A 23474-nucleotide genomic window follows, 5' to 3' on the forward strand; every position below is an offset into this window, starting at 1 on the left:
GATTTGGGTCCCATCTCCCCGGGCTCCTCCACCCACAGGGGCTGGCCCTTCCTGCCGCTGGTCTGGCTGACCCCACTTTCTCCTCAGGGTCACACTGACCACCCAGGGCCCACATGGGGAGCACCCACCCTAGGGGACTCACAGCCACACCCTAGAGCTGCCCCGACGTGCACGTGGACGGCTGTTCTCAGCCATCGCAGCCCCTACTGATACTACACTTGATCTTAACCAAAAGGTAATACCAGCCTCCACTGTGGGGAGGGAGTCTCCCCCATCAGACCCTGGCCCCTCTCTGCGTCTGTTTCTCACGTCTGGTCCTCTCCGCAGTCCTGCACTCAGGCTTCCCCCATCTTCCATGCCTCTTCCTCCAAACTCACATCCTCCCACCCCTCCTTGGCCCAACCAGAGTCCTGCTTCTCTGGAGAGCCCTCCCTGCCCTCCGCGACCTCCTCTCCTCGGATTTCAAAGCACTAAGAGCACGGCCGGCTGCCTAATATGAAGCGGGCAGGTCAGCTGCTTCCCCAGACGGACAGCGGGCTGGCTCCCACGCCCTGTACCCCCGAACCCCCAGCCACCTTGCAGAGCCTCTCACTGGAGCTGGCAAACTCCAGCCCTGCCTGGCTGCCCGCCCGCCTCGCTCAGACCCCGGGGGCCCTGAGGTTGGCAGCCAGCCCCTCCCACCCCTAGCCTGGCCCTCCAAACCCAAGCCAGGTCAAGGTCATGGCACTGGGACTGCGGACCCCATCCTGAGCTGCAACCTTACCTTGAAAGCCCTGTCTCTTCAGGCTCTCGTCCACAAGAGGGTCCCCGGAATCCCTCTCTGGGGGCGGGGGGGAGAGAAGCCAGGGTGAGCAGGCAGCTCCTGGGACCCGGGACAGAGGTGGTATCTGGTGGGGGCAAACCCAGCAGGGAGGGCAATGGGGGGATGCCAGGGTAGACGGGACCAGGACAGAGGAAGCAGGAGGAGGGGTGATGGCAGAAGCCTGGGACCCCTCCCACGCCCGGCCCGCGCCTCGGCCCGTGACCCTGCGCAGGGTACCTTGGCTGTCCGTGAGGGGCTCTTTGACTCCTTCGGTGAGCAGCTCAGGCCTGCAAGACACAAGTGGGGCTATCACCAAGGTCCCTCCAGGGCTCCCCGGTACTACCCAGCTCTCCCCCTGGGCCTCAGTCTGCACATCTGTGCAGTGGGTGCTCCTGGCTCTGGACAGTCAAGGTCTGGGGTTTCTGCCTCCCAGGCAGCTGTCCTGCTGACCCATGTGTGTGATCTGGGGGCTGCGCTGGGCTCTGAGGATCCAGCCAGGAGCGAAACCAGCCTGGTCCTGGCCCGGTGGAGCTGACGCCCTCACTCTCGGTTCCAGGATGCTGTATAACTGCCACTGGCCAGGGTCAGAGCACGTGGTCTGGGGGCCTTCCTACGGAGCTGGTCTGAAGTGTAGACACAGTCGGGACTGACTGTGGCAAGATCTTGGAGGTGTAGGGAAGGTCCGAGGTTTCTGGCTGACACCATTTCACTCTGGAGTCGGGGCCTCGGGGACCAGACCCAGCTTTACACTAATGTCTGTATCCCTGCAGACTCCACAGAGCCCGTCCTCACATTAGGTAACACGCACGACATCCTTGAGGTAGGCACTGTTTCCATCATCCCACTTGCAGGATGAGGAGACTGAGGCATCGGGAAGGTGAGTAACGTGCCCAAGACCACACAGCGAGAGGGGCAGAGTTCAAACTAGGCATCCCCTCCTCCTCGCCCGCAGCCTCTCCAGCTGCGGGACCCCTCCCACCCCAGGCCTGTTTTCTCATCTGAAATGGAATAATAACCCTGCCCTGGCTCAGAGGGGAACGGGCCTCATAAATCCATGCTTGAAGACACAACAGGACTGCAGAAAGCACTCTGGCCTGGGAGCCCTGCTCAGTGCCTGTGGGGAAATCATTACATTTTCTGGGCTTCAGTTTCCCCATAAGAAGGCAGAGAGGAAGTGATGGGGGGGTCTAAATGCAGTCTGAGGGCTTTTCCAGCTCCTGAAACTGTGATCCAAGGCAGGGCTGAGCCTCCTCCCTCCCTGGCCCTGTAAGCCCAGCTCTGTGTCAGGCACAGATGCCCGCTGCCAGGAGGGACACCAAATCCTCATCCACTTGATGGGGGGGGCGGTGCCCTGAGAGTCTGGCCTTTGGCCTCACTCCCAGGCAGGGTCTCCTGTGTCACTGCTTGGATACCCCTGTGAGGAAAAGCTCAGCACCTCCCCGGGCAGCCTCACCCACAGACCCAACCTCACACTGAACCCGGGTCCAGCATCCCTTCCCTTCGGGAGATTTGAAGGAGTGATTCTGGTACCTGTTGCACCCTCCATGCCCTGTCAGCCCTCCTCTGGCCAATGTGACCTCCCCAGTGCCCTCAGCCTGCCATTCAGCACAGACCCCCGCCACCCAGACAGGCCTGCTACAGCTGGACAAGGTTGCACCAAAAATGGGGCACTTAGAATCAGTGCTGTATAATGTAGCTTGTCTGGTCTTCAAGCCACTGGTATCAGCCAGACCTCTTGACCTCTAGGGAGGGGAGGGGGGCTGGAGACAGTCCAATCACTTGGCCAGTAATCCAGTGAAGGCTAGCAATGAATTCCAGTAAAAGTGTGGACACTGGGGTTGGTGGAGGTGCCTGGTTGGTGAACACACTGATGTGCTGGGAGGGTGATGGGCCCTGATTTCACAGGAAGAGGGGATGGAAGCCCCATGTCCAGTCCCTCCCAGACTTTGTCCTTTATGTCTCTTCATTTGGCTGGTCCTGATTTGCATCCTTTCTATAAAACTGTCATTGCAATACAGTGCTTTCCTGGGTCCTGTAAGTCGTGCTAGTTAATTATCAAACTTGGGGAGGGGTCCTGGGAACCCCTGAATTTGCAGCCAGCTGCTCAGGAGTGTCGGTGGTCTAGGGACCTTTGAACTTGTAGCTGATGTTGGAAGTGGGGGTGGTCTTGCTGGGGACTGTGTCCTGAATCCGTGGGGTCTGCTAAGTCTGGGGGGTCGGCACCAGAACTGCCCTGCAGCACTGCAATCAGACAGACCTTCTGCCACTCCTCCCCTGGACCTCAGTCTCCCATCTGTGTGAATCCACCCATGGTTTTACATTTCCCAAGGTTTTTTTTTTTTTTATTTTAACTTTGGAGGATTTGATGAAAGCAAGGGACCCTATTTCCAGAAGAATGCACAAAAGAATATGAAAATTTTGGATACATGTTTGTTCAAGAATCTGGGTTAAGAATGTTTTTTGATCAAAGATTTAGAAAGTTTGATTTGATTCTGTGCCAACTCTCATCAACTGGCAGTTGCTGTCTGGAGGCTGTTTAGAAGGACATGGAATTCAGGTTTAGGTGGAAACCAATCCATCAGTGATATCTCCTCCAAGTGATGATTTCTCATATATATTTTTATAGGCTCACTGTATTTCAAAATAAGGTCTTTAAATGAGGACATTAGGGTGGGCCCTAATCCAATCTGACTAGTGTCCTCATAGGGAGAGGAGATTAGGTCACAGAGTGATACCAAGGATGTGTGGACAGAGAGAAATGACCATGTGAAGACTTAGCAAGAAGGTGGTTGTCTGCAAGCCAAGGAGATAGACCTCAGGGGAAACTAACCCTGCTGACACCTTGATCCTGAACTTCCAGACTCCAGAACTGCGAGAAATAAATTTCTATTGTTTAAGCCACCCAGTCTGTAGTACTTTGTTATGGCTGCCCTGGCAAGCTAATATATATATATATATATATATATGTGTGTGTGTGTTTATATATATAAACACATACGAACATACATACATAAGACACACACATACACACACATACATCTATACTTTATTGAGATGTAATTCGCTCTTTAAGGTACACGAATCAGTGGTTTTTAGTATATTCACAAAGTTGTTTACGCAGCCACACTTCTAATTCCAGAACATTTACATCACCCCCAAAATACATATTTTTTAGAAGATTAATGAGAAGTGGCGATTTTTCACTAATTTTCCCAATAGTATTTTTGGCTAATTTTTTAAATGAAGAACAAAATAAATATACTCAAGTGCTCAATCTCTCTTCTCCAATTATCTCTTAGAATCACCCCAACTGGTCCTTAATCCTAACACCCCAACTGTTCCACTGGACAAAGTTAATCACTCTTTCTACTTGAATCATTTTCTTCACTTGGCATTCAGAAAACGAATTATCTAAATTCACTTTTTAAAATTGATATATATATATATATGTATATATATATATATACATATATATATATATTAAAGAAATGAACTCCTGATACAGGCAACCACATGGATGAATCTCAAAAGCTGAGTGAAAGAGCCAGACCCAATGAGATGTACAATGTATGATTCCATTTATATGACATTCTGGAAAAGGCAAAATGGCAAAAAACTGATCAACTACCAGGTCCCAGGGTCTGGGGTAGCCAACAAGGGGGCACAAGGGAAGCTTGTGGCGTGATGGAACTGTTTTGTATCTTGATGGTAGTGATGTGACAGTGTGAGTTTGCCAAAAATCAAAGAGTTGTGCATTTTAAAAGGGTGAGTTTTACTGAATGCAAATTAAACTTCAATAAACCTGATACTAAAAAAAAAAAAACCCAAACCATCTTAACTGAGTACCTACACTGTGCCAGGTCTTTTGCTCAGCCTTGACCTCCAGGGCCACCCCATAAATGGTACAGTATGCCCCATTTAACACCCTGAACAACCTACCCAAGGTCAGGGGGAGTAACAGGATGAGCTGGACTTAGACCCAGGAGCCTGCGAGTCACCCAAGGGCTTCCAGTTCTCAGTTTGAGGGGATGGATGAGGCAAGCAGCCCCCATGTGCTACGTCCCTCCTGAATGCTGACAGGTTCCCACGTTCTGTCCCCACCCCGACCTCTCTCCTGAGTCTGACCCCCGTAATCCACCTGCCAACCCTCCCTGGAAGGCCCCCACCCACCTCAAACATAACACACAGCAGACTCACGTCCCATATATCAGCAAATTCTACCAGCCTCATCTTCAAAACATTGTCTGAATCTGACAACTTTTCACCATCCCACCCCTACCTTTACCTAATCCAAGATGCCACCGTGTCCCCTGGGCCAGGAACAGCCTCCTCACTGGTCCCCATTTCTGCCCCTGCCCATCCTCCTCAAAAACTTCTGGTGAGTTCTCGTTAAATTTGAAATAAAATCCAGACTCTTTAAACCAGTCTAAGACCCTGTATGATCCAGCTCCTGCTATCTCTTGGGCCTCGCCACTCACACTCTTCCCTCACTCCCCCTGCACCAGTCACAATGGCGCCTTGCTAGACTTCAAACACACAAGGATGTCCCTGCCTCAGGGCCTTTGCACCTGCTGTTCCCGCTGCTTCAATGCTCTTCCATTGAAAATAATTTGCAAACCTTGCTTCATTAGGTCTCTGCTCCAAAGTCCCCTCCATAGACAGGTTCCTCCTGCCCCTCTTTCTTTGCCCCTTTAACCTGCATCATAGCATTTATTTCTACCTGATACTATACTGTGATTTAATTCCGTGAGATCAGCCAACTCGAGGGCAGGACTCGGTGGCATTTGCCGCTGCATCACTCCTGGAACACGGTGGGCACTCAAGATGTATTTGTGGAAGGAAGGAACCATGTGTCCACTATTTGCATCTCCTGGAACATCACCCTCTCTGCTTCTCCTGGCGCAAACCAGGCCCCACGAGAGAGCTCCCTGCTCCGCACCCCATCACCAGCCTGCCACTCGAGGCGTGAAGGACACTGTGAGTCTCCCAATTTGGGGGCCATCTACTCCCCCAGGGAGAACAAACCCTTAAGAGTCTCCTCTTTCTTGTCACTTCCAACCAAACCAAAAGTAAATTTATAAGACATCACGTTAATACACAGAAGCAAAAAAACACGAAACAGTTCACCCCAGGTCCTCCCTCATCTTTTAAAAATTCAGTAGCTGCCTCCATCTCCTCCAAAGGGACTTTATATCTGAGCTGGCACAAAGGCTGGATACACTGGAGCTCCCTGGGTCCTCGCTGACAAAAATTAGATGCCCGAGGGAACAGAAGGGACTCAAAATGCCAATGCCTGATTTTCCAGTCCTGGGGTCATGGGGCATTGTCCTCAGCCTGGATGCCCCCTGGCCCAGAGGATGCTCAGAATTATCCAGGAGATCACGCTGGTGGGTGTACTCCCATTCTACAGCTGGGTAAACTGGGGGCTGTTCTCGTGGGACTGAGAGGGCATTAGTCTGGTTGCTTAAGGTCCTTCAGGCCTGGGCTGGGCCTGGGCAACCTCGTGCCTGCTCAACTGAGGCCAAACCTCATCGAATGCCCTATTTTCTTTAAACAAAGCCTTCCCCAGTCTGAAGAGGAAGATGGCTACTTGGCGCTGCTCCTGGGTGCCAGGCAAGCCTGGAAGGGCTCCCGTGGACCCGGCCGGGCCTTACCTCTTGATGACGAACTGGATGCTGTTGCTGGCCTCCAGGATCTTCCGGAGCTTGGCAATCCCGAAGCAGTTGGGCCTGCGGAGGGAGATGCCTTCAGGCAGCCCCACCACAAACAGCTCCTCTGGGTACATCAGGAACTTGGAGTAGGGCACCTTGACAGGCTCCGAGATGCCAATGGCCTTGGCTGCAGAGATACGGCTGCTGTAGGGCCACCCAGATCTATGGGGCCACGGGCCTCAACTCCCACCTCCCATGTCTGCATGGGGGCGCCGCAGGTGCTGGAGCCCTTTTGAAACTTAGCCCTTAGTTGAACCCTCCTGACCCTCCTGAGGTAAGTACTGTTAGCCCCAGGCTGTGGGTAAGAGACCCAGAGCCCAGAGGGAACGTGACCTGTCTCAGGTCTCAGAGCCTCAGAGCTGGAGGATGTGAACCCAAGTAAGTGGGGCCCCCAGACCTACGCTCAGTTCGTGCCCTTATACCCTGGCAATGCAGGAGAAACTGCTGACGGCTGGTGAGACCTGGCATCGGCTCCACCCAAGTCCACTTGTCTCCGTGCTGCCAGAAAGGCCCTCCAGAGGGTCCCCCTGCCACCATAAATAACCCCAAACCCCTGCATGGCCCAACACCACGCCTTGGGCACCAGACAGATCTGAGGCCCAGGCCAGGCACTGCCGCTCGCTAGCTGTGGGGCCTAGGACAAGCCACATCACTTCCCCAGGCCTCATTTTCCTCGTCTGTAAAATGGGCATTAGGACACAGGCATTTTGTGAGATGGGATGGGAGAACTCATGTGAAGCACCTCGCCAGTGCCTGGCCAACCACAAGGGCTGAACGAAGAGTAGGCTTCTCCCTGCCTCCCTGTTCTCTTTCCTGGTCTTTCTGGTAGGAAAGATCTTGTTATCCATCTGTCCTCCTGAGGACCCTGAATGAGGGTGTCTGTGGGGACAGAGGGGCAGTGACAGCAGTCAGAGTGGCCTCTGGAAGATGAGGCTGAGGCAGACCGTGAGTGAGTGTGAGCCTGTTGAAGGAGGAGGTGGGGACGCTGCGTTTCAGAGGGTGGGGTTCTCTGGCAGTGCCTCAGTCTCCCTGGGAGGGAGGTCTAGAGCTGAGGAAGGGGCAGGATGGCAGCCCCTGCAGTGCCCCGGCCCTTTCCCAGAGGGTCCCAGCCCCTCCGGCCCCTCCCTCCCCTGTCTCTGTTCAGGGAGCAGCTGGGATGGGGGGTCAGGCCCTCTGAAAACAGGGCAGCTGGAGGGAGGCCTGGATGCCCTCGACCCTACCCGGCTCCTCGCTCACCGTATCGCGTGTTGAAAAGCAGCTCCACCTGCTTCCGCAGAGGCCGGATCATGTCACCATGACTGTCTGAAAGGCAAAGAACAGTTTGGTGAGCCTCCCCAGTGGCAGCAGGACCCTGCTTCTCAGCTCATGTCCTAGGTCTGCTGGCACCAAGAATGACCCTGTGCTGGGACCTTGGAATGGGGAAGGGTGATGGTGGCAGGTAACCTACTTCCTCAGAAGTGGCACCCCTGCAGACAGGTCCACAATTCTGAGACTCAAATACCTGCTTGTGAAATCGGATCTAGGGCATTACCAGGACTGAATGGAAGGTTTTGAGGCCTAAGAATGACCATGGGTCTTTCTATGTGAATGTCACTCTAGACCAGCACCGTAAGTGACTTAGCTAGCACGTGAATTCTAAGCCTGCAAATTGAGTATGCTGCCACTAGGTGGCAGTGGATGTTGATTAAAACTTCAGAGTTCCTCCCCTGCCAGGCTGGGTTTGGGATTGGGAAAGTGATGCTCCTCTCCTCTGACACCCACTCATTCCGTTCCAGGGGTGGAAACAGACCCATCCTCACCTTGATCTCCCTGCCTGTCCTACTCCCACCCTCCGCAGGGTGGGAATGAGCAGTGTTCCTGAGATTGAACATGTCTATTGGACACAAAGCCAATTTTGTGCTTTCAGGCCTAAATTCGACTTGCTCAGGAAGACTCAGCCTTAAAACCTTTGTGGAAAGAGGCAGGGTATATATAAAAACAAAATAAGAAAGGCTTACAATTTCCTTTACCAGAAAGAGCTGCTTCTACCTCTGACCGTGTACCTCTTAGTTCTAGAAGACAGGTCTATAAACCTCCTCCCAACTCAGGCAGCCCACAGGACACCCACCCCCAAACCCGGTGTTGGGAAGAGACAAAAAGGAGATGCACGACAGGGGAGGGGAGGAGACGTGGGGGGGGGTGAAAAGTGGGGGGTGAACAGTGCCTCACCCTCCACAGGCCTCTCCTCAGGCCGCGGGTCCTCGCTGGGGCCTTTGTCTGAAAAAGAGGGTGCCAGGCAGCCATGTTCATCATCTCCTGCACCACCAAAGTCAGGGCAGACAGGTGGGGAACGGCAGCCCTAGACTCTGGAGCATGGCATGGTGACTCCCAGATGGGATCAGAGACTCCAATTTTGCACAAGCACCTGCCCTCGCCTCCATGTGAGCTTCAGAGACCAGATATCCTGTGACATTTGGTAAACACACTGTGGAGACCAGCCCTGCACCAGCCTATCCTTCCATCTACTGCCTGCCAGGTTCTGTTCTAGGCACTGAGGACACACGGGAACAAGACACAGCCTTGTCCTCCTGGTGTGATGTCAGACATCACATACGATGCCAGATGGCAGTGATGCCGTAAAGAAAAACAGAGGGAATTCCTTGGTGGTCCAGTGGTTAGGGCGCCACGCTTCCACTGCAGGGGGCAGAGGTTCTATCCCCGGTCAGGGAACTACGATCCCACATGTCACGTGGCATGGCTGGATAAGGGGATGGAGGAAAGGCAGGTGGGGGCATGGAGCCATCTAGGGTCACGTGGTCCCGGGGCATCTGACAAGATGACACTGGCTCTGGCCTGGGCCCAAGGGACCCAACCTTGTCGCCAGGTGCCCATCCAACAGGCAGCAAGGTCGTGGCACAGTGAACAACAGGGGAGATGAGGGCTCAAGCTGTACGGGGGAGGGGAGAGACTGGCCTTGGGGGGCCGAGGCGGGGTACACCTGGGCTGGACCCAAGTGTCCAGGGAAGTAGTGGGGTGGGAGAGGGACACAGGCAGGGAGGGGGGAACAGAGTGTGGGGGGAGGGTGGTGGCAAACTCAGAGATGGCGGATTTCCGCAGGAGGATGAACTCCAAGTGCGGACAGCGGAAGTGGGGTGCAGGGGGTGGGACACAGGCTGACCGGCGGGCTGCAGGTCCTCCATCAGCAGCAGCTCTTTGGTGCCAAGAGCTGGCGGAAGGCGTGGGGATTTTCAACACTTGAAACAACCAGAAGGAAACTGCGACTTAGGAAGTTGGCCATGTGTTTGCCAGGTGCTTTCCCAGGCAGGGCTAACCCTTAAACAGCCCTTCTCAGCCCCTGACACGAGGCTGAGCTGGTGAAGGGTGCAGTCGGACCCCGGGTCTGCTCTTGGCCAGCTGGTGGAGAGGATGCTCGGTGATGAGGGATGCAGGGATGGTCCAGACGGGATCGTGAGTGGGAAGGAAAGGGGCTGATCCTGGGAGAGCTGCCCACGGTCAAGGCCCACTCACGGACGGAGGGAAGGGGAGCCTGCATCTGGGATTGCCATACAAGCCTAAGCCTTGGGGCTCAGCCCGGAAGGTTCTGGAAGGTTTCATCTATGCTCAGCCTCTGACTTAAAAAGGGCCAGGCCTGAGCTTTTGGCCTACATTTTCCTCATGGCAATAGGTACACTATGGGCAGGTAGATGCTGGGCCCACCTGACTCTGCCTGGAGGCTTTTTTCTGGCTGTAGGAGCAGACCAGCAAGGTACAAGGGCTGGGATCAATGCCTGGAAACAGCTCTCAGCCAGTGACGGAGGGCAGATCACCAGCCCAGCTCCCAGCTTCCTCAGCCGTGTTAACTCAGGCGTGTGATTTACGTGGGCTCCCGTGGTCCCTCAGCTCAGCTGCCCACAGGGGTGACGGGCCTGACGGCACTGCTGTCCTGTCCAGTCCCCCTTCGTACCTGGACTGCCCTTCCCGGACTCTCCTCCCAAATGAACGAAGGCCCCTGTCTCAGGGGAAGCCCCTGGGGGGATCCCAAACTCATCAACTTCATCTTTGCCATTTCTAGACAGAGAGGGGCAGACAGGAGGAGAGGAGTCCGGTGGGGACAGAGGGACAAGCAGTGCTGCCAGGGAGGGTTCCCTGAATCAGGGAGCTGGATCTGTCTCAGGGCGGAGGGAGATGCCCAGATGTCACAGCGGCAGCACCGATCAAGTTCACGAAATGGCTTGAGAGGAACAAGAGGGGAGACCAGGAAGTCTGTCCTCGCTCTGAGCTGTCCGTGTGTGCAGGGCCACCCCCAGGCGGTAGCAGCAATCTGAGAGCCAGGCAGGAGATGACCGGACCCAGACACCCACAGGGAACCAGCTCAGCTCTGTGGCTCTACTAAGCAGAGGTCACTAAGGAAGGGCTTCTGCCAGCCTTTGTTGTAGGATCCTGAAAACAGAAGGAAGCGGGGCCAGGTCCTCTCCTGGGGGGCGGGGGGCTCTTTCAAAGGCAGCAGGAGATGATAACCTGTGTACTTTGGGGGCCCTAATTCCAAACGTGAGAAAGTTGCCTGCTTTTCCCCCCGCCCCCTGGCATGGGGGCTGGGCTACTTACCCTGAACAAACCCGTCCATGTGCTCAATGCCTCCCCGTTTTCAACCTTGGTAAACGATCGAGGGCATGACCAGAGATGCCCAAGGCACCAGGTGAGCAAACGAGGGATGATTTGTACAATACAGTAACACCACCAGTTGGGAGAAGCCTTTCCAATAGAAATGGCACCATGCTGGTCCACGGCCCCCCAAACCCAGGGGCCTCCACAGATCGGGACCCCCTTGGTCTTCTTCTTTTTTTTAAAATTTATTAAATTTATTTATTTTTGGTTGCATTGGGTCATCGTTGCTGCGCGCGGGGCTTTCTCTAGTTGCGGCGAGCGGGGGCTACTCTTCGTTGCGGTGCGCAGGCTTCTCACTGCGGTGGCTTCTCTTGTTGCGGAGCACGGGCTCCAGGCGCGCGGGCTTCAGTAGTTGTGGCTTGAGGGCTTAGTTGCTCCACGGCATGTGGGATCTTCCCAGACCAGCGATAAAACCCACGTCCCCTACACTGGCAGACGGATTCTTAACCACTGCACCTCCAGGGAAATCCCCCTCGGTCTTCTTACTACTGCTGTGAATGCAGCCAGGTGACATGCGACCTCTTAAAGACCAGGCCACACTGTCAGCTCATTCTGAGCCTTTGGTCCACTACACTCCCCACACAGTCACCGGGTTGCTTCCAATTCCACTCATGCCCAGCCCGTGCCTGACAATATTCTTTCTTCATTACCAAGGTATTAAAAGCACATCGCAACTGATTTAGGGAGTGACAAAGATAAATCACTTAACCTAACATAGTTACTTTTTTGATATTCCCCCCCCCCAAAACAGTGATTATGTTTTCAACACAGTTGTAAACACCATCAGTTTTGCATCTTCTACAATCTCCCTTGTTGCCTATTTTTAGTGGCTGCCTAATAGTCCATCAGGAGGATACCATTAACAGTTCCCTGAGAGCTGGACCAGCTTGTTGCAATTTTTCATGGTCATCATTAACGTTGGCACGAACATCTCTGTGCAGAAAACATTGTTCACATTTCAGACAATTTCCTCGGACCCGGTTCCTGCTGGACGTATGGGGGAGGGGGTGGTGGTGCTCATTTTTATGGCTCTTCAAACTGACAAACTTCTCTAAAAAGCAATTTGCCCATTTGCGTTCTTACCAGCACCAGGTCTGTGCCCATTTCCCCACGTGCTCAGCAAAAAGTTCTGTTGAGTTAAAAGGTGCAAGAGATGCCCCTTTGTTCAAGCCCTCGTTTCTCTGTGGCTGCATGTGTTTGTTTACTGTCTCTCTCTTCTTCTGTGGCATGTACTGGGATGTACTTACTACTCAGATCCCCTTCAAGGAAGAGCTTGTTGGCCTAGCAGCGGGGAGTGTGGTCAGCGGGCAGCTGCCCCTTCAAGGACTGCGCTTCCAGGGTGGCCCACATCTCGTGACTGACTGAGGTGGAGGTATAAAGGCCAGGATATCCAGTGCAACTGGGAGCAACTCTAAGGGGCCTTTCTGGCTCCGAGCTCCCCGCGGGGTTGGTGGACGTGTTGCTGCAGCCAGATCATGGCTTGCCTTCTCCCTCGTCCCCCTGTGCGTCTGTCCCCTCCCTTACATAGGTGTTGATCCCAAGGGCAGCCCCTAATAAACACCCCACACATTAAACTCCATCTCAGAGACTGGGCCCCAGGGAACGCAACCCATGACACACGTCCTGGGGCTGTGAATTTTTCTTGTGCGTTTCAGCCCAGTGTTCTGGTCTGTCAAGGCCATGGGGAACATCATTCTTGGATGGACTGACCATTCCTCCCCAAGGATCTGCAAATTGCATAATCTTGCTGCCTAAGGTCCCTTTATCCAACTAACTGACAAATGTTTGAGGAAGGACCAAGCCCTCCAGGACAACAGGGGAAACCTTCCCCATGTGGAGGCTGGGGTCCCCCTGCAGCCCTCCCTTTTTTTTTGCTTGAAATTCAAATAACTTTTATTTAAATTGAAAACAATACTTAAAACTGCATTTAGAGTCAAAACCCTTTTGCTTATAAAAATCATGAGGAGCTTCCCCAGCTGGCCCAGGGTCATCTGGAGATCTTGATGTCGTATGAGCCAACTCAGTCCTGTGGATGACCCCACACTGGGTCCCCTCTGATGGCTCACAGTCGCTCATGTAGAAATCTGTTCCAGAACTGTGCCTGGGACTAACGCACGGTCCACCTGTTTGCAATTTGGGCAAAACCTCATCTCCAAGTCTATTGGACTGTTGTCTCTGTTGTCTCTGTTGTCAGCTGTGACTTCTCACGTCCTATGGACGTCTTAGGCATTATCCGTAGATCACACTCATCCACAGCAGCTCTGGGGACCCTTTATATCTCCTTATTGAACTGGACTCCCAGGTCCTCCTCACTCTTTCCTGTTTCCAGACCATTCTCCTTGACAGAGAAGACGGAAGCAGACGAGGAGCAGAGATATTCTGCCTTTATTCTGTCACCAATTAACGCGGCACCACCCATCTGGGCCTGTAGGAAACCTTCTTATTTATTTTTCCAGTCACTTGTTTATTTTTGGTAGGGGAAAAGTTAAAAAGTGCAGCAAAGCATACAGAATATTATAACAAACACTCATGGACCTATCAGCCGGAATGAATACACATTAGCATTTTGTCATATTTGCACACGATTTTTTAAAATCAAACATTAGCAATACTATTTTTACGTCTCCAAATTTATAGAAGTGCTATATTGTCTATATCCTTCTGCACTTGCTTTTCACATTGAACATTATGAGATTTCTTCACACTGTTCATTTAAATACACCTACTATGCTTTTGCACAGTATCCTTAAGCAATACCCACCCCTCTCCCCACCTAATCAAGCCCACACCAGACATCACAGGCAAGGGAAACAAATTCCAGCCATCTTCCTAAAGTTTCCTGCCCTGGCCCTGCATCCCTTATTACAGAGCCTTCCAAACTCAAATCATCTAAGTACTAATATTGTTTTCTGCCATATCCGCAAACCTTCTATAATTTACATACTATTTGTCTTTATAATGATTCACTTAAAAAAAATTTTTTTTTTATTTTTTGGCTGTGCCACACGGCACGCGGGATCTTAGTTCCCCAACCAGGGATCGAACCTGCGCCCCCTGCAGTGGAAGCGCGGAGTCTCAACAACTGGACCGCCAGGGAAGTCCTATAATGATTCACTTTTTAAAAACATTAACTGTGTGTAATAATTCTTCTTATTATCAATAATAACATCTGTTGAGAATGGTTGGAGCTGAGAGTTGGGCATGTGAGATTCATTAAGCTATTCTTTTCAACTTGGGGTGGTTTTGAACATTTCCAAAATAAACTTTAAAAAACAAAACACACAGAACCCTACCCTCTCCCTGCTGCTATCCACCTGCCCAACCATTCCTCTTGCCTAAATTATCATCAGAGTCTGTTTCTGTCTTTGTCCCCAGACCTTCTGCAGTCTGTTCTCAGCTCCATGGTCAGAGTAAACACTGTTAAAATGTACTCCATTAGCGCCAACCCCCGCACTGGTTCCTGTCTCTTCAGAGTTAAGTCTCCAGTCTTTCCTTTGATGTACACAACCCTGCAAAACTCACCCACCACCTCCCTTTCCCCACCTCACTCTGTTCCAGCCACCCGGCCTCCTTGCTGCTGCTCAGACATGCTGGGCATAGCCAACCTCAGGGCCTTTGCCCATGCTGCTCCCTCTGCCTGGAAAGTTCTGTCCTGATATCCACACGGCTCCTGCCCGCACCTCCTTCAGGTCTTTGCTCCAATGTCATTTTCTCAGTGAGGTCCTCTCTGGCCACTCAAATCCTGTAATAACCACCCCCTCCTGCCCCTGATACTTCCCCTCCTGGCTTTGTGTCTCCCTATAGCACTTACCACCATCTGACTTTCTAATTTTCTTTTTCCTTTTTTGGGGGGCCGCACTGCACAGCTTGCAGGATCTTAGTTCTCTGACCAGGGATCAAACCCGGGCTCCTGGCAGTGAAAGCCTGGAATCCTAACCACTGGACCGCCAGGGAATTCCCCTATTTTTCTTATTGATTTGCTTACTACCTGTCTCCCTGAACTGGGATGTCAGCCCACAAGGGCGGGGACTTTGGTCTGTTGGGTTCACTGCTCTGTCCCCAGCACCTTGCACGGGACCTTGTACATAGTAGGTGCTCAATAAATAGTTACTGAATAAATAAACAAATTTATCCAAATGGGAGCTCCTGGGAAAGACATAGTAACCAGACTTAATATTAACTCAAGGCCTATTTCAAGTTTTCAGAAAGGAACCTGGCCTAGATGGGGGAGCCAGGCATATACTGAGTTTCTTCTAAGGGGGACAGTCAATACCAAGAAAAGTCTAGAGGCTTCCTGGCCCACCCCTCTCCCTGTTACATCCCAGGGAGGTGGGTCCCCAGCCCATTTCTTACCAGTCAGCATCTCCATCCCGTAACCAGAATCTTCCGAGGGCACATGTCCAGGCATCGAGTCTGTCATTTCCTCAGAGGTTGGGGAAGGGTCTGGAGGCAAAACTCCAAATGACAACAGCATCTTCTGTCTGTCCCACCCAGTCACGGTCCCTCAGGGACCTCCCAGCCCAGCATGCCCACAGAGCAGGACCCTTAAGGGAGCTGCACCCTGGACTCTGGGAGGGTAGCTGTGCCAGAGGACAGTGGGGACCCAAGGGGCCTGGAGCCTGTGGTTACCCCATACTGAGCCTCCAGATGACAAGTACATGCCCCTCTTCACAGATGTGGAAACTGACGCTCAGAGGGATCCAGGTCTGGAGTCAAACTCAGATCCTCTTACTCCAATGACCTTTTCTTCTCCCCCGCAGCCTCTCAAATCCCAGGGAAGTCAGGCCAGAGAGGTGAAGGCTGGGGGGACCTTTAGGAAGGTCGGAGCTGAGACCTGACCCCCAGCCCAGAGGGCAGATGTGGCTACAGAAAGCACACGCAATGCTGCACCCTTTCACGATCAGACCAGAGAAACAGCGGCCTGGCAACCCCTTCTTGGCCGGGGCAGGTGCTCGGGAGACAGAACAGGACAGCCCGGGAGGGGACACGGTGTACCTTCAGGCGGGGGTGGCAGGATCAGCCCTTACCTGGGACAGTGACCTGAATGATATCTAGATCCTCTGGCTCGATTTTGATGGGTCTCAGCCCACCCAGCTCCCCGGAGGTTCCTGTGAGGGGGAAACGAGGGATCTGGTCAAGTGTGGGCGTGAGCTTGGCCGGGCAGGGGAGTCATTCCTGAACATTCTCCTATCTGTGACTTGTTAGTAGTGCCAGGAAAAGTCATGTCAGCCCTGGTGTCTGAGCTATAGGTAGATACAACGTATAGACCTGGCAACTGAGGCCTGCATCGTCAAGGATGTGGAGGCAGAGGTGATACCCGAATCCAGGTCTCCCACAAAGCCACCCAACATCCCACCTGCCCCTCCCGGCCCCCAGCAAGCTCCCAGCATGCTCTGCGGCCTGGGGAAGGGTCAGGGGACAGGGGTGGACAGAGGACATTCATGAATACCCAGGCTCATGGTCTGAGCCGGCCTCCTCCCCAGAGCTGCTGAGTGGGGCTGGTGGACGCCCTCCCACCCCAGACACACGCAGTGGGGTCCAGCTCCTCACCTGGCCCACAGTCTTCAGAGAGACTGCTTTTGTCCGACCTGTGGGAAGGAAGCCGAGAAATGACATGGCATCAGCCCCAGCTTTCCCCCTCCAAGCAGTCAGGGGCCCACGGCGGCTGCCAATTCAAGATGCACCCCTGACCACATCTGCTCCCATCCCACCAGGATCCACGCATCCCCCTCCCCACGCCAGCAAGGTTCCCAGTGCCCCACGTCCCGGACAATAGTCTCCTGGCCGCCCCAGCCGAGCTCCTGCTCCCTATCCTGGGGTGACGTTCTGGGCGTCCACCTTGCCCACCAGCCGGGAGCTCCTGAGGCCTGGGTCTGGCCAGTCTAGGAGCCCCACCACTTAGTGCAGTGAGGGTTTGATCAGTGCTTGTTGGGGGGACTGAGAGCTGTAGGGACCACCCGCCTGGAGAGGGTTCAGGAGTCTGGGGAGGGGCTTGGGGAGTGAAGCTGGGCAGGACCCTGGGATGGAGGATTCGGTTCATTCATAGAACACTGTCGGGGAGGCCTGGGCTGGACGTGGGGATTCCGGGAGAGATGGCCCATCCCTGGCCCCCAGGAGCCCAGGGCCTGGGTGGGGGGCACTGGTGAATGGCGACCAGGCCGTGAGCTGAGTGCGAGGCCTTGTGGACATGCAGGGCAGATTCCTGACCTAGTCTGGGTGCCAGGGAAGGCTTCTGAGACTAGATAACGTATGGCTAGATCCCAAGGGGTGACAAGAGTCCTCCAGGTGGAAGAAAATTGGCGAAATCTCTGTTCTCCTTCTGGGTCCCTTTAGATTCTCCCTGGCCCACAGTGGGGTGAGGCGCACAGGTGCCTGTGTGGGATAACCCTGTGCGGGGTGTCCAGGTGGAGTGAGATGCTGGGCCCAGCATTCTCCCGCCAGCCCTAGGCCTTGCTCCTCCCTGCAGAGCTGGGGTAGAGCCGGGGTGTGGCCTTACCGAGCAGTCCCGGCCAGGTCCAGGACGGCAGCACGGGAGACCTCCGCAGAGATGTCCTCGGGCGGGCTGGCTGGCTCCAGCTTTGTGGCGTCTTTGGTAAACTTGTTCCCTGGGGGGAGAACCGGGGAGGGGCAGGGCGGTCAGGGTGAAGGTTCTCCAGCCTCCTCTGCCTGCGGGGCACCCAGCAGGGGCCTCTGGGGGAAGCTCCTGGGGGCACCCCTCAGGTGTGGTCTAGCCTCTGTCCCTCCTTCTTGTGGCCTCCATGTCCAGCCAAGCCAGGAAGGGGTCCAGGGAGAGATGCCTCCCCTGGGATGAGGAGTAAGGATGCTGGGGATCTCAGAGGATTGGGCAGGAGGAAGAAGCCAGAAACGGCTGTCCTGACCTCAGGACAGGGGCTATGCTATTGGGGCTGAGGGAGCCCCCTTGGGAAAGGGACCGAGTCTCTCCCAAGGCTGTACCATGGGACCATTCTCTCATTTAGTTATCCCAGGAACCCACAGGATGGTGCTCTTATCTTTTCACAGATGTGGAAACTGAGGCCCACATGACCGTGCCCAGGGTCCCAAAGTTGGGGGGAGGTAGGGCCAGTATTGGGACTCAGATATGTTGCACCCCAAGATCCGTGCTCCCTTTGCTGCACCTGGCAGAGCCCGCCTCTTCCTCCTGAGAGGCAGGCCACCTACTGGTCATGGCCTGGGCACTTCGGTTTGCATCTAGACCCCAGTGCTCACTAGCTAGACTTCAGGGAAAAAACCAGAACCCACTTTATAGGACTGTTGAAAACTAAATTAAATTAAAATTAAATACGCTAACAGCTTAGGAGAGTAGCCATCACATGTTAGTATTCAGCAAATGTTAGCTTTATTATTCCCCATCCAGGGCTTCCCATGTCTGGAGGGCATGTCCTGACAGTCTGTCTGCGCCTGGGAGCTGGGGCCCCCGGATACAGAAGCCACACCCAGGCTCCCTCGGGTCCGGTGTGGTGGCAGATCAAGCACTCTTGGGGGCATCAGCTTGGTGGCTTCAGAACAGACTAGACGGTACCCACACATACCTGTGAAAATTCGCTCATCGAACATCCTGGGGAGAGAGGAGAGATGGGCATGAGAGGGGAGCCAGCCTCCAGGTCCCCTCAGTGACGGTCACTCGAGTCCCACGTGCGTGGCCGCAGACCTGGGGCACCGGGCTGGCCTCACACGGGGGCAGGAGAGGGCACGGTCCAGAATAGCCAGATACCCCCAAACACCCAGACATCCCAAACCATTTCTCCACAGCCAGGGGAGGCACTGGCCAGCCCCTGTGGGGGTCCCGGAGGGTCCAACCTATTCAGCTCGACAACCCAGGTTGGGGGGCGGGGCCTCCTCCGGCCCTGAGCTCTCCTTGGCCACAGCTGGCGGATAACTCACACCCCTTTCCCACCAGGGCTCCGCAGCCTTTACCCACCACCACCTGTGTCTCAGCGACAGGCACGGGGTAGGCCCTGCTCCCAGGAAGCTCTCTGTCGATGGCACAAGCCAGGAGTGTCCCAGATCACAGCCTCACAGCGTGACATGTGGGACCCCTCAGGTGTGCCTCCGAAGCCAAGGGGGCCCAAGCAGGGAGGGGGTCAGGAAAGACTTCACGGAGTTGGGGATGGCGAGCCCAGGTGGGAGGGCTGAGAGGTTGTCCAGGTAAAGGCATAGGGAGGGCTGGCGGCTCCATCTGGCCGGCTGGAGGCGTCCTGTGGGAGGTGACCAGCCTTCAGTGCTGTGCCCAGGCATGTGGTCTCTACACCGTGGGCAACGGGAAGCCCCCAGGGGGCATGGCACCCTCAGATCACTCCATCATCACACAGAGGATGGCTTGGAGGGGGGATGGCTAGGGGGCCAGGGGCCATTTGGGGACTCCTGAGTCATCCTGATAAGACACCTGGAATTCTCATTCCTGGAAGACGAGGATGGAGTAAAGGTCAGCGAGGGAGCTGGGATCACCTGGCCGCCTACCCGCAGGGCTGCTGTTCTTTGTGCTCTGCTCCCAGACCCCCCAGGGTAGCCCCCAGCGGGTTGGGGGGCCTCAGGCAGCTGGCCTGGGGGGCCTGCAGCAGAGCCTGCGTGCCATGGAGAGGCTGGACAAGGGGACAAGGCTTTGGCCACTCAACTGGCACCCCCAGAGGCGACATGGGACAAATGAAGTCCCGCTTGTCTGAGTCCAAATACAAGGGGGCCGACAGTGCCCAAGGCGGGCCCAGAGGGAAATTCAAACAGAGGCAAAAAGGTCAGTGACAGAAGGCAGAGCGTGGGTTATCGGGGCGGTGAGACCCCAAGCATGGCGTCCTGTTCTTATTCTGAGAGGCGCCACGTTCCCCCACTGTTCCTGGAGGCTCACACTCGTCTGGGTCCCCCAAGGCCGAGAAGCAGCCACAGGGAATAATTCTGGAGGAAACTGGCTTCCACAATGAGGCATGCTTCCTCAGCTCCACCCAATGACGGGGAGGCTCCCAGCATTAACAGCAGGTTTTATTATTTATGGTTATATTTACTTATCAGGGAGCACAGGGGAGGGGGTGTGAGACCTTGGCCTGCAGTTCCTAGTGGAGTTGGAGGGCGGGGATGGGGGGAGACAGATGACAGGGAGAAAGTCTGATCTGACGTGGCTCCAATGCTGTGCCAGACGCCCTCATGGTCTGCCCGGCCTGGAAGGGCCCACCTGATGAGCGCTGACCAAGGGTCGCTGTTGCACACTGCAGAGTTCTAGGACCCCCTCCAGACACTTTTCCCTCTGAAGTCCTCCCTTAGGTAGAACCGACACATGTGAACTCAGAGCCTCTCGCTCTGGGCTTGTGTCCTGGGGGGAACCGGGGATTCAGGGGTCAGGGCTGGGCATGAGTGGGGACCCAGGCGCCAGGGAGCTCCCTTCCACTAATAACAAGACCCACAGGCCTTGTCGAGGGGCTTCTCCCTTTTGTCAGGAGAGCACCCTGACCTCCCCGCAACTGCAGACACCTGGGCTGGGGCAGAAACTCCCCCTCCTGGCTGCTTCCTAAGCTCTCTGTTCTCTGACTCCCTTCTGCTAGGACGATCGCAAATGTGATCTCAAATATCTCCCTGACGAGGCTGGGATGTGCAACAGTGAAAATGCACTGGGGCTCAGAAAGGAGCAGCCTCTGTTCTAAGCATCTTGCTCACATCCATGTAGTCTCCCATCAGCACTATGAGGCCTGAACAATCATTAGGCGCATTTTATTTTATTTTATTCTTTAGCCACACGGTGCAGCATGTGGGATCTCAATTCCCCCACCAGGGATCGAACCCATGCCCCCTGCAGTGGCAGCGCAGAGCCCTAACCACTGGACCGCCAGGGAATTTGCCTCATTAGCCCCATTTTATAGACGAGGAAAGTAAGGCAGAGCAGTTAAGTAACTTGCCCAAGGACACAGAGCTGGAAAATGGTAGGGCCAGGATTCGAACCCAGGTTGTCAGCACTGATTAACTACTACTCTATACGTGAAGGAGATGAGGTCAAGGGAGAAGACTTGCGTTTATTGAGCATCTGTTCCATGACAGGTATGTTATGTCTACCTCCTCATACTATGTTGAGAAAAACCTGAGGAATAGGGCACCATTGTCCCTATTTTTATAAATGAGGAAACTGAGGCTCAGAAAAGAAGCGCTAGTCAAGGTTATCACGCGGTGTGTGGCTTCAAGCCCAGTCTGCCTGATGCCAAGCCTCCTCTTCCAGGAAGCCCCACAGGCTTGCTGCTCAGATGCCATCGAGTCTACACCTGGAAACATGCTGTTTGATGCTCCCAGGACTCATCACAGGAGTGACCACCCCCCATGACTCGCGGTAGCCCCTGGGGGCAGATGGGGACTGTGCCTGCTGTTTCATGAAGTCCTCAGTAGAGCTCAGTGAAGGGCTGGGCCTGCAGGAGGCGCCTGGCAAGTACTAGTGAAGGATTAAACGACCTACAGTTTGGATAGAGGGAGATGAAGGTCAGCCACAGTGAGGACTCAAATACCACGGTCAGGAATGTAAGGGGTCACTGGGATGCCCTTGCTGCTTTCTGCTCTCCTAGCCTCCTCCCTTGCTACCAGGAGTCAACTGAAGGAAAAGGACTTAGGCAGCAGCAAGAGAGACTTAAGCTAGACAACAGGAGGCACTGCCTGACAGAAGGCCGAATGATTTTGTTTTTGGCCCCGCCACGCCACTCGGTTTGCGGGATGTTAGTTCCCCAGCCAGGGATCGAACCCAGGCCCTCAGCAATGGAAGTGCAGAGTCCTAATCACTGGACCGCCAGGGAATTCCCTCGAATGATTTCAAATTCACCTCCAGAATGATTTATCAAGTGGGACCCCTGGTAGGGGTTGAGAGGGCACAGAGGTGGCTCAGATGTGGTCCCACTGCCGCCAGTGATCAGGGTGATGGGGGGCTGGTGGGGACACGGATGGGGGGAAGAAGCCACCTGCTGCCGGAGGGGGAAATTCTTTTCGACTGAGGACAGGGGAGGGCTTCTAGACAGAATAGTGAGCCTTGAAAGACAGGACAGGTGGGAAGGAGGGCGGAGAGCAGCTCCAGGCAAAGGAAAGGGCTTCAGCAAAGGCTGGAGGCACGTGAGGAGGCAGGAGTTCAGAGAAACAGGAGGGAAGGCGGAGCGGCACTAAGGCGGGCACGGTGGCTGCTGACAGGCTGGAGTGTGGTACCCTGGGAGCCGCTACACCGGGGCTCACGGAGAGTGGGGGAGCGGTGAAGGGTTCTGAGCAGGAGTGCCCCACAGTCAGAGGTGACAGAGTCACCTCCCTCGGTGGCAGTGAGATGCCCGCCCAGCTCCCTGGCCACTCTCAGCCTCCTCTGCTGGCGGCCCCTCCTCATCCTGGCCTCAGCCTCTAACGTGGGGATCCCAGAGTCCATCTGAGCCCTCGTCACCTCTTCTCCTTTTTTTTTCTTTCTTTTTTTTTTTGGCCACGCTGCATGGCTTGTGGGATCTTAGTTCCCTGACCAGGAATTGAACCCGGGCCCTCAGCAGGGAAGAGTGGAGTCCTAACCACTGGACCACCAGGGAACTGCCCCTCTCTTCTCTTCTCGTGATCCCTTCCTGGCCCACGCTGCCAACTCTCAGATTTTTATCTCTAACTCCCAGACCTCCCTCCCGAGCTTCTGACCTCTCAGCTGGGCTTCTGAAAATTCCATCTCCTGCTCATCTCCAAGGTGAACTCACTCAGAAACATGGGGGTGAGCCTTCCTCCCCACTCCCCTCCCCACTTGCACGGTCCACTCACCAGCACACCCCGTCACCGCTCGGATTCCATCCCCACCCCAGCCGCTCTCTCCCTGTGCCCACAACGCCGGCCTGGCCCACGGCTTTCCTCGCCAGTCTCCTGCTTCTGTTCCCTAGAATCCGTTCTCCCCCAGCAGCCAGGGAGCCAGGCAGACCCCAGCTCTGGCATCCAGCAACCCTGCAGACGTCCTTCCCAAGGCTCAGAACAACTCCACGCTCTCAGGGTCAATCCCCACCCTCTTGCACCCCAGCCGTCTGGGCTGCTCACTGAGGTCAATTCTTCTGCCCAGACACTGCCCAGCTGGGTGCAGGCGGCCCTTCTCAACCTCCCAGCTCTGGCTTAACCAATGGGACCTTCTCTCAGAGGCCCCCGGACCACCCTAAACAGGTCTCCTCACCCCCACCCGCCCACCATTTTTCTCTCTCCTATTACCCTGTTTACTTCCTAAGCTCTAACAAGTTAGATGGCCCGAGCCCAAATCTGGACAAGCACTTTCATCCATCCATCCATTTATTCCACAGATATGTACTGGCATCTCCCACGTGCCAGGGAGTGCTGTGGGCGCT

The 23474-nt window shown here is 54.7% G+C and overlaps 1 protein-coding gene across 6 annotated transcripts in view; it reads right to left on the minus strand.

Annotated features, from left to right (window-relative positions):
* GTF2IRD1 (GTF2I repeat domain containing 1) overlaps nucleotides 1–23474 on the minus strand; it is a 112794-nt gene that overhangs the window by 36515 nt on the left and 52805 nt on the right. For 3 of the 6 annotated variants that reach the window (XM_061208562.1, XM_061208565.1, XM_061208560.1), the window contains 10 exons: nucleotides 18708–18733; nucleotides 17654–17762; nucleotides 16708–16745; nucleotides 16185–16265; nucleotides 15511–15600; nucleotides 8722–8769; nucleotides 7750–7815; nucleotides 6457–6640; nucleotides 1040–1089; nucleotides 764–820 (listed from right to left, as the gene is read on the minus strand). In XM_061208562.1, the coding sequence (XP_061064545.1) occupies nucleotides 764–820; nucleotides 1040–1089; nucleotides 6457–6640; nucleotides 7750–7815; nucleotides 8722–8769; nucleotides 15511–15600; nucleotides 16185–16265; nucleotides 16708–16745; nucleotides 17654–17762; nucleotides 18708–18733 (749 nt within the window). Of the gene's footprint in view, nucleotides 1–763; nucleotides 888–1039; nucleotides 1090–6456; nucleotides 6641–7749; nucleotides 7816–8721; nucleotides 8770–15510; nucleotides 15601–16184; nucleotides 16266–16707; nucleotides 16746–17653; nucleotides 17763–18707; nucleotides 18734–23474 lie in introns of all 6 variants that reach the window. The other 3 variants (XM_061208561.1, XM_061208563.1, XM_061208564.1) reach the window with 3 other exon arrangements.

The sequence above is a fragment of the Eubalaena glacialis genome, chromosome 13 (assembly GCF_028564815.1).
Source record: "Eubalaena glacialis isolate mEubGla1 chromosome 13, mEubGla1.1.hap2.+ XY, whole genome shotgun sequence".
Classification (NCBI taxonomy): domain Eukaryota; kingdom Metazoa; phylum Chordata; class Mammalia; order Artiodactyla; family Balaenidae; genus Eubalaena; species Eubalaena glacialis.